Genomic DNA, 10,769 nt, shown 5'->3' with positions numbered 1-10,769 from the left:
GCGGCAACAGAAACAGACCTTAAGAAACTTTACGCCTAAACCGCATGTCCATACAACTTTGTGTTTTACAATATACGCTTGGATATACAACGACATCCAAAGAACTTTTTTTCAGGATATTTTAGAAAGAAAAAAAATCTCAATAATATGGGAAAAAAAAATATCTGCTTTTTGTCTGTTTGGATAAGTTTGGGAAACATCTTTGCAACTTTTTCTTCTGTCCCTGAACTCACCACCACTGTTTTTGGTAAGAGCGGCCCATCAAAGTGTTTATATACCGTGTTTGGCAGGACAGTATTTTGATGAATTATCCGCAGCTGTAATGAAGCGATCATTAAACAGGTTAATGAATGCATGCTGCTCCGTGTTGACCGGGAGTAACCCGCTTTCACAGTTCAGGTCTGCATCATATTTCATACCATTCAGGTCTATGTGTGCAAGATGAAAAGCGGCTGCTACAGGCCTTTTGTCTGGACAAAGAACAGAGCAAAAAAACCAGTATTTTGAAATCTAATAAAATCGCATTATTTTCGAAGTTAAAATACAAAAACATACTAGTATTTATTGTTTAATTAGAACGGTTTTGTATGACATTTCTCCACTTAAAACCATTTAGCCTTAGGCTATTTGATTTTTTTAAAAGACATAGGCTATTAAGTTACAAAACTATACTCTGTGGAATAATGTAATTAGTTTAGAGGTTTTTACCCCGTTTTAACCAACGTATCTGAATGGAATCCCTTAAGAAATCCCAGGCTCTTAACAATATTTTGAGGTTTAATTTAGGCTATTTTATGCGGGTAGAAATGCAGTGGAGACAAAAGGGGGCGACACTGCCATGCTCTATGCCTCTACTGGTTCACTGACTCACACTATAGTGTAATTAGTGTTCACAATGGGATTAGAACAGCAGCAAAGTTTCGTAATTTGCATTGTTTGTTAATTTTAGTGTGTTTATTTTGTCTTCTGCAAGTCAATTCGTGATGAAACCTTTTTTTTTTTTTATTGCTGCCTGATTGTTGTATGGATGCATAGAAGTGAAAAGTGTAATAATAATGTCATACATTTACATTTTCTCTTGTCAGAATGCCTGATTTGTGCCTTATACCGTTCTCTACATTTCCGTCATACCATACTAATCTACTGCATACTGTTTATGTGTGTCTTGTGACAGTAAACACCACAGTCACCGCTTCTCCCCTGCCGACCACTACCGAATGGATCACAGACTACACTGACATTGTGTCCAAGTTCTCCCTGCGCACTGTGGACATCCCAGATGAAGACATGTGCTACATTGAGGCCGGCAGGCCAGAAACAATCAAAGAGTGTGAATTCAACTCAGAAACACAGAGCTTCATTGTGATACATGGCTGGACGGTATGTTAAACTAAAATGTATGTCATGTAAAGTTGTCACCAGCGTGCATTACTATAAAAAAATAAAAAAAACATATTCAAATCACAGGTATTATCGCAGGTCCATCTTATGGGTGACTCATTTGTTAATTAAGTACCTATTTGTGCAACATGTATAATGGGCACTATTTTGTTTTGGCCGTCTTTGAGGAAAAACTTCTAATGCCCATATGGCTCTGAGATACTGATGCAGTGAAATTATACCACACATACCAGTTAAAAAAAGCCATTTAATGGAATGTTGCATGAAAAATAGCCAACAAACTGATCATAAATGTTGAGCCAAGTCCAAACTGATGAGCGTCCATTGGGAGATAAATATAACAATAAATGCACATTTCAGAGCAGACAGGCTGACAGCAGTGAGTCGGCTCTCTCTACCTATAATGTGATTTAGGGCCAGGCATGCAACAAGATTTGAACCGGATGACACTTTGGCGTCTCTCCAACCACAGGACACAGAATGTGGGCTAAGGCCAGAATAAATCACACCGTCCTGGAGCTGACCTAAAATGTGTCTGACTATGTGTGTGTGTGTGTGTGTGTGTGTGTGTGTGTGTGTGTTACTATAGGTGACAGGGATGTTTGAGAGCTGGGTGCCCAAACTGGTGTCGGCTCTCTATGAGCGTGAGCCCGGTGCCAATGTGATCGTGGTGGACTGGCTGACCCGTGCCAACCAGCACTACCCGACCTCTGCAGCCTACACTAAACTAGTTGGCCGCGACGTGGCCAAGTTTGTTACATGGATACAAGTGAGTGTTTTCATTGAATAGTATACAAGCTGGCTAACAAATTGCTAACAGCTGGATCATATTCTCCATATCCTCTTTGTTAAAACATGGATTTTTTCCCACTGCTTTTGAATCCACTAGATTCTTAATCTGCCAGCAAAGAAATTAGAGCAGCCGGAGAATCTTTGACAAATTTGTATGTGATGATGTAATCTTTTTTAATCCAGTGGTGCTGCTGCTGAAATGTTTTCCTTTTGGTTTATAATTTGAAACGCCCTACAAAGTTGTGTAATGGCTGTGACTGTGGCTCACAGCACAACATCATTAGTAATGAGTTATTACAAGGCTCAGTATTTAAGTGGAGTGCAGACTTTGTTTGAGCGACATCAAGGCAAAAAGGGGTTTTGGCATAAACGCTTTCATTTGTTTGTCCTTTGTGTACGTGACTTTCAAGTTTCCAAGTTTTGGCTAAGAATAAAATTACATGATTGAATCCTCGTCTTGGATTATGTCCCAAACTCCATTAAGATTTGAACAGAGGGCTGCAGCGTTTTGCCAGGTACAGCCTTCTATTAGTATTACTCCCTCCAGCAAGTCTGCGGGATTCACTTTAAACTGTTTTAAGGCATGTCAACATCTCATCCATCTCCTCCTTTTCAGAAAGAGCTGCAGCTGCCCTGGGAGAGGATTCATCTCCTGGGATACAGTCTGGGAGCACATGTGGCTGGAGTTGCCGGAGCCCTCACAGACCATAAAATCAGCAGGATCACAGGTGAGAATGTTAACTTAACCAAAGGATCATCATCTGCTCACTTTACACTCAGATAAACAGCCTGTGCATAAATATATTTAATTGGAAAGTGAGTCATTGACTTCATCTGCCTTCTGTGCAGTGTGTAACATCCTTTTTTTTTTTTTTTTTTAAATGCCATGAATACATTTACGACCATAGTGTTTCAGCTAAACACATTTTGTCTTATTTGATACACACTCTAAATGTAGTCTCTGAGCAAATTAGTACTGTACTGTTATGTTATATATTAAGGCCCTGCTTGTAAAAACAACACAGCACACCGAAATATATTCTCCCGGCCATTGCATTCCAGGCCCGTATTGTATGTGTGCATGTAGCCAGTCGGTCCTATCCCCCAATTTGTCACTATGGAGTTTATCGAGCTTTGAAATCACTCTGACCGGTTTAGAATAATGATATGTTTACTGTGATCTGAGGCAGGAGTCCATTATGAACCCACAATCACTGCTTGACATTGTTCTGAGCTTCAGTGGTTCTGCATAGCTGCACACGGACAAAAGACCCCAAATGGAACACATACGTACTTAAATGTTTTAACCAACAGTTTTATAGTTTTATATCAATCCATATATATTGATCAATAAAGAGACATTTCTTTCTGCTTTCATTTGTGTCTATTATTATGTAAACACTCTTTCTTTATAGAGAACTGTGCGCAAGCAGCACAAAATAAATTCTTCCAAAACAGAAGCATCACTGAAATGGCCTTTGTCTCGCTCTTTTTTATTCTAGGTATGGATCCCGCTGGTCCCACCTTTGAGCACGCAGACAACCAGAACACCCTATCCCGAGACGATGCCCAGTTTGTGGACGTCCTACACACCAACACCAGGGGCTCCCCGGACCGCAGCATCGGCATCCAGAGACCTGTGGGCCACATTGACATTTACCCCAACGGAGGCACTTTCCAGCCGGGTTGCGACATCTCAAATACATTGATGGGGATCGCATTGGAAGGCATCAAGGGCCTCCAAAGTATGTACTCCAAATACTTCTCATTGTTTGTTCCTTACTACACTTCTGCTTGATATGATGCTTTGGGTTAGTTTTCAATTTAAATACTGTAAACTAAACTTCAACTAGATGACCTTGTGGCATGTTAGCATGCATCTGCCCTTATTATTAGACTCCAGTAAGGGACTCTGAGTGTTTTTCATAGACAATGTATGCTCTTGGATTTATCTCATGTGTTGTGGAATGTGCAAACGTTTTTGTGTAAGTGATGATAGCTCAGATTTAGGTAGAACCTGTTACTCCGGTTGCTCAGACCTGGCGTTACCAGTCTTCTTCTTGCAGTGTTAAAGAAGATTATTAACGTTAGGATAGGCTTGTGTAATTGTACATGGTGTCAACAGACATTTTGAGTCTATAAAAGCTTTCAATTTAAATGGGTTAGGGTTAGGGTTAGGGTTTGCCTTCAGTCATACCAGACAGCCACAGATTCACAGTATGTACCCCAGCTGCTGTAAGTGTTTTATCTGAGCATGACAGAACTAAGTGAGAGAGCCATAAAAGCTACACGAGGAAGACATTTTCTCTGAAAATGTGGAAGTTTCACAGGTTCTGTACTCTGTGTCCTGCAGATATGGACCAGCTTGTCAAATGTTCCCACGAGCGCTCGATCCATCTGTTCATCGACTCTCTGCTGAACACCCAGCAGCAGAGCTTGGCCTACCGCTGCAACTCCAGAGAGGCCTTCAACAAGGGTCTGTGCCTCAGCTGCAGGAAGAACCGCTGCAACAAGCTGGGCTACAACATCAACAAGGTCCGCATGACCCGCAGCGTCAAGATGTACCTTAAGACTCGTGAAATGATGCCTTACAAAGGTAAACACACAGGAAGAAGAACACGTACAGAGACTTTTGAAGGTATTTGTGTTCTGTGCAGTGCAAGAAAATATAAGAAATACCTTCGAACTACTGTAGAAAAGTCTGACTGGGTTTATGTACTTTACTGAGGACTAGTGGGAGTTGAGAATTGATCTTAATTGGAGTAATCCTCAGCGTGTGAGCTACTGTTGTTGAGTGTACCTAGTGTGGATGTGGCTGCTTGTAGCTGGAATTAACATTAGTACAGTCAGCGCTGGTACAAATACACTAAACACACACCACACACAGTTCTCTCACACGTGAAAATGTGTACAAGTAGCAAGCATTCAGGAGGTCACATGAAGAAGAAGTCATGGGTATTTTGGTTCCTTGGGGTATGCTAAGGTAATGCGACACCGCTGCATGTGATGTCAATGGAAACGTTTATTTAAGAATTACAATTTGGCACAAGTCAGCAGTATGTTTAGTGCAAAAAAAGCATGTTTAGTAAAGAGTTCTATAGTAATACATTCATACGATGGTAGGTGAATGTAACCGACCAGGATTTATCACAAATCTATGTTTAGATGCAACACAGTAGCAGGTTACAAAAGGGCTTTTACAGTATTAAATTAACTTTAAGTAGAGGTATGAGGGACGTGGGCCAGGTGCTGAGAACATGTCAAGCTGCGAGAGAGTGTGTCTAAAATGTAAACTGTCTGTTTCCTCTCTCGTAGTTTTCCACTATCAAGTGAAGGTACATTTCTTCAGCAAGGACCCACTGAGCTTCACCGAGCAGCCAATGAAGATTTCTCTGTATGGAACCCACGGAGAGAAGGAGGACATTTCCTTTGTCCTGTACGCAAATTAAACAGTACCATTTTTTTTTTAACATCTGTCATGTGAAAACCTAAAGAAAACACAGACATGCATGTGGAAATTACAAAAAAAAGTAAACACATGGTCAGCAACAGTTATTTCCTGACTCTAAAAAAAGACCATAAAGGCACTTGTGCTGTTACGTCACATACACGCATGAACACACACAAACACACATACCACAGATGTCTTCATTGCGTCCATGTTGAAGACAGGCAACTCTAAGCTGCTGACCTTTGACCGTTGCTCTCCCCTTTACTTCCCAGGCCAGTCCTGAATGGTAACACCACTTTGTCCTTCCTCATCACCACCGATGTGGACATTGGAGACCTGATGATTGTGAAGCTGCGCTGGGAGAAGGACACAATCATCAGCTGGTCAGACTGGTGGGGCGGTAGCAAGTTCCATATCCGAAAGCTGCGCATTAAGTCCGGGGAGACCCAGTCCAAGTACGTTCTTGATCACCATCACAAACATATGATTATCTAGAATAAACTAGGAACAGATCCAGTGACACTTAAGACATTTTTACATTTTTCTTTCTATTTTTAATTTGAGTTTTACTTTAAAACTGACTTATTTTCTGTGTGTGATTCCAGGGTGATCTTCAGCGCGAAGGAAGGAGAGTTTGCCTACCTCGTCAGGGGAGGAGAAGATGGAGTCTTTGTCAAGTCAAAAGAAGACACCATGAACCGTAAAGAGAAATTGTAAGTTGAGGCGACGCTTCCTTTTTATGGAGCTTGGATATTTATTGTCAATTATTAATTGATGCATTTGGAAATCCTGTTTTATCAGAAGCAGAAGCTCTCCTGTTCACTGTTGTCTTCTTTTCGACAGGATGCACAAGCTGAAAATGCAGGGCAGTCTTTTTGGGCTGAACGATGCTTGAAGTTGCACTTGAATACACATCATGCACACAGCATCCATCTCTACATACATAGCCAAAGATGGACAGTACACAGCGACACTGGGAAAGCCTTTGCAAGTAACTGGACGTATACTGAATGCTGTTTTGTTTCTCTGATTTTCCTTCTGTTGTGTTTCATCACTTCAACTTTCAGTGCAACCATCACAACCTCATTCACATTGCTGGAAATTAGTCTGCTCACAAGCTCTCTCCTGTCTCTCTGCATAATCTGCTGCTGAAAAATGTTACAGTTTTTCTTTGTGATGATGTTCTCACATTTGAAAAATGTACACTTTCAGCAGCTTTTGCTGCATATCTTTATAATCATTTGTTTATGCTTTTGTAGCCCACATATACTGTTTGTACTGATGTTGATGTATTTTGAATCCCTGAAGTGGTGTGTTTTCTTTGCCTATGTGAACTTGGATTATTGTTGATGTATAAATGATTCAGAGTGATAGGCATAATTTAGGCACATCTTCTTTTTTTTTAAATGTACAAAATTATTATTTTGTCGCTAATGCTTGTCTTTACCGAACCACTAATTGCCAACAATCAACAGGGACCAAAGAAGTATTAACTGTCTACTGTACGAAGAATCACAGCGGTCTTTGTAAATACCTTTTTTAATCAGTATTATATATATGTTTTTGAACATGAGTAATGTGTTAATATCTGATCTCTTGAAGCCTTGCTTGTTCTTTGATTGTATTTTGGTTATTGTGTCACTGGTCACTTTAAAAGGCTCTCTGTCCCCTGCAGCCATTTAGATGTTAAGGTCATTGAGATTGAGGTCCAACAGGGATATGCATTGCTCCTTTATCAGTTCATGAATGGGTCAAAGTGGCTTACCTGTAACAGTTTACCTCATTGACTAAGCTCCAACATGCCCTTATTTTGAAAGGTCAAACATAACAAAAATTACTAAAAATAATCATGCAGGTCTTGGTAATTTGTGATGGACTGGCCTACATGATAGCCATAATACATCTCAAGAATACGTCATATTGTATTTATTGAATGTACATTTATATATGTGTATATTAAGCTGTAATATATTTAGGAAGGCTTCCATTGTCGTCTGTATTTTTTAAAAAAAATTTTAACTAAATGAAGCGTTATGTGATTTTATGCACACAGCTCTGGAAAGATCAATCAAATTGGTCTCCATACCAGCTTCAGTGCATTTACTTTTATGAACAGTGCACTGTATAAATAAAGAGCCCTGGAAGGTTCAATAAAGAGATAAACCATATATTCCTATATTCCTGACTGCTTCAATTGCTTTTAGAGAATAGCTAAATCATTAAATCATCAAACGATTGTGGACCTGCATTGATAAAGGTGTCACTCTACCTGGAACATATATAAACATGGCCATAAACTTCCACATATATCTCTGTGTCTAATGTCAATCAGATATAAAAAAAAAAAAACATCTGCCTGGTAGCAGCTTATTGACTTTAAGAGCAGGTGAAAATATATTTAAATATCAGTGATGACCGCTGATCCCTCTGAGGGATCCACCTGACAGCTCCTTGATTTAGGCTGACAAAGTGGTAAATCTACCAAAGGGAAACATGAAAAAATGAAACACATCAATACATGCTTTAAATGTGCTTAATACTAAATAATACACCATATGATGCCAGTTTTGGTAATCAAAAAAGTATTCTATGTTTATTGATGCAAAAATCCACTCTACTTCAATCAGTGTCAATGCAAACTGCATGGTCGTCTCGTATGCCTTGAATTAATCACAGTAAATACACACTCTTACCACCTGAGCGGCTGTGGCTCAGGTGGTAGGAGTGGTCGCCTACCAATCAGAAGGTTGGCATTGCAGTTCCATGCCGAAGTGTCCTTGGGCAAGACACTGAACCCCAAATTGCTCCCGATGCTGCGCCATTGGAGTGTGAATGTGTGTGAATGTTTATCTGATGAGCAGGTGGCACCTTGTACGGCAGCCTCGGCCACAGTGTATAAATGTGTGTGAATGGTGAGTGGTTCCTGTACTATGTTAAAGCGCTTTGAGTAGTCGTTAAGACTATAAAAGCATCCATTTACATTTACATTTACAAACAGTACACTGTAGGCCCAGTGGTGTAGTGGTCCCTGGAGAAGTGGGTATACTCTCAGTGTTCACCTTTTTTTTTTTTTTTTTTTTTTTTAAAGTAGTCCAGAAAAAAGCCCTGTTTTAGAAACAGCGACACGTAAGACTATGATTTAGTTTACCCAAAAATCTGTCATTTCTACTTGCTCACTATTATAAAATGATCATGACTTGATTAGGAGCAGTTTGTACTGGTCACACAAGCAGCCTGGATGAATGTAAAATGTATTTATCATGAGGCAAACATGGTGTTATCTCTTCTCCTCTAAATGTGCAGTCATATTGCTACTGGCAATTTGCCAGTAGTTTAAAATAATGATTCATTTGGAAACCACCTTAAAACTTACCTCAGAATTATGTCTTCCATCAACTGGGGTGGCACACCGCCGCTTATGTTATTTCTTCAGCTGTTGTTTGGTCTGCTGCCGTTATCGTAGTCAAGTGGCACCGGCACCTGAGTTTTCACTGGCACCTGAGGTATTAGCGATATTTTCCTCGGCATGACCCGCCCTACTCCACCTCTGATTGGCTCATCAGTCCTCATGCCTAAAGTTAACCAATCTAATCAGTGAAAGCAGCGAGTACCAGCCAATTAGAGGCAGAGGAGGGTGGGTCATGGCTTCACTATCCTTGAGGAAAAAATGGGCAATCAGGCTCACAGATATTACTGAATGGTGCGCATCAGGGGGGATTTAGAAGTGGGTATACGCAATGCTGACTGAAAAATAAGTAGGTATACGCCGTATACCAGCGTATACCCTGGACTACACCACTGTGTAGGCCCATTTGTTTTATTATGATTCTGTTTTATATGTATGGAGTAGAGTTTACGTATTTGCACCAGGCATGATTCCAGCTCCTGTAAAGAGAGTTTTATTATAAAGTTTTAAACTGAAGTGAAGTCTTGTTCTGAAATTGTACATGCAGTATCTCAAAAAACAAAAAAAACACACTGAGCAGCTTAGGTTAAAGGTACGACGTGTGAAGTTTTTATTGTGAACAGACATTTTCATTTGCACCCAATGTTTCTCACCAGAACACAATGCACTACAGAATGTATCTTTAAGGTCTGAGAAACATGTTTAATGCATTTCTTACCATTATTTTTTAGTTACACCATTGTCATGGTTTAAAGGCTGGCAATGTCAGTTGGTTCCAGTGTGAATTATATTCCACCAATTGGATGTTATCATATTTAATTTGGTTGACAGATCCCTCATCCTTAAGGAATACATCTCAATGACTTTGGTAATGATTTGTTGTTAGTGGCAGCTTTTGAGATTATTTGACCCCTCAAATATAATCCTAAAACTAATGACCAGTTCATACTTTGACATTAGGCTACCATAGAACAGTAACATGCTAACAGTTGCAGGAGCCTGAGTCCAAGCACAAACTACAGCTTGGGCTGATGTTGAACTGAGCCTGACAAACTCCAAGTCCGAAGTCCAACTTATTTTTTTTTTTACATGTGACTGCTTGTCTACACATCTCACACACGTCTGATGGAACAGATTCGTTTTTATTTTAATCAAAACAGCTGTTTACACAAGCTGCATAACGGCTCATGTTTCACTCGCACTTGACGCACATAGCTGCACCCAAAGCGAATAACTACAACAGTTGTGTATTGGGCTCTGAGTTCAAACATGAGTGACCTGCATTTTGTTAAACGCATCGTGTTCAGACACTGTTTAGTAGGACTGCCTATAACTACAACAGCAGTTAGACACTGCTGCTGCTCTGCTGATGTGCTGCTTTCAATACGCAGCCTGTGTGCACACTGTGTACTAGTCTATACCAACAATATAGGGTGGTAAAAAGACCAACAGTGTGTCTTTAAATAAGTTGCTATTGATATTGTACAGCTGAGCTACCTCTCCCTCATGGCCTGTACTGTGTGAATAGTTGTGCTCGTCAAACACAAAGGTCATTGTCGACCAGGCGCAGTGGTTAGCACTGCTGCCCACTGCAAGTTAGGATGGGTTAAATGCAGAGGATACATTGCTCGTATGTGTAAATATACTTAGCAAATAAAAGCCATATTATTATATTATATATTATCAGCCAACATCTGAAGCCACTTTGAGCCCACATCC

The 10,769-nt window shown here is 40.1% G+C and overlaps 1 protein-coding gene across 1 annotated transcript; it reads left to right on the top strand.

Annotated features, from left to right (window-relative positions):
* lpl (lipoprotein lipase) lies at positions 1-7,814 on the top strand. The gene is made up of 10 exons (XM_031307241.2): positions 1-247; positions 1,175-1,380; positions 1,991-2,170; positions 2,810-2,921; positions 3,696-3,938; positions 4,547-4,789; positions 5,509-5,629; positions 5,917-6,099; positions 6,250-6,357; positions 6,488-7,814. Exons 1-10 carry the CDS (start codon positions 148-150, stop codon positions 6,537-6,539), a joined length of 1,548 nt encoding a protein of 515 aa, XP_031163101.1. The 5' UTR covers positions 1-147; the 3' UTR covers positions 6,540-7,814.
* Positions 7,815-10,769: the final 2,955 nt, after the last annotated feature.

Source organism: Sander lucioperca, chromosome 11, assembly GCF_008315115.2.
Source record: "Sander lucioperca isolate FBNREF2018 chromosome 11, SLUC_FBN_1.2, whole genome shotgun sequence".
In the NCBI taxonomy this organism is placed as follows: domain Eukaryota; kingdom Metazoa; phylum Chordata; class Actinopteri; order Perciformes; family Percidae; genus Sander; species Sander lucioperca.
This window is presented reverse-complemented; position numbering and strand designations above follow the sequence as displayed.

Excerpts from the sequence above, each read along its gene's own strand:
- lpl (XM_031307241.2), top strand. The coding sequence starts at position 148 with ATGGGAAAAAAAAATATCTGCTTTTTGTCTGTTTGGATAAGTTTGGGA. Across the intron at positions 1,381-1,990 it reads TTGTGATACATGGCTGGACG|GTGACAGGGATGTTTGAGAG; the intron begins GTATGTTAAACT and ends GTGTTACTATAG. Across the intron at positions 6,100-6,249 it reads TCCGGGGAGACCCAGTCCAA|GGTGATCTTCAGCGCGAAGG; the intron begins GTACGTTCTTGA and ends GTGTGATTCCAG.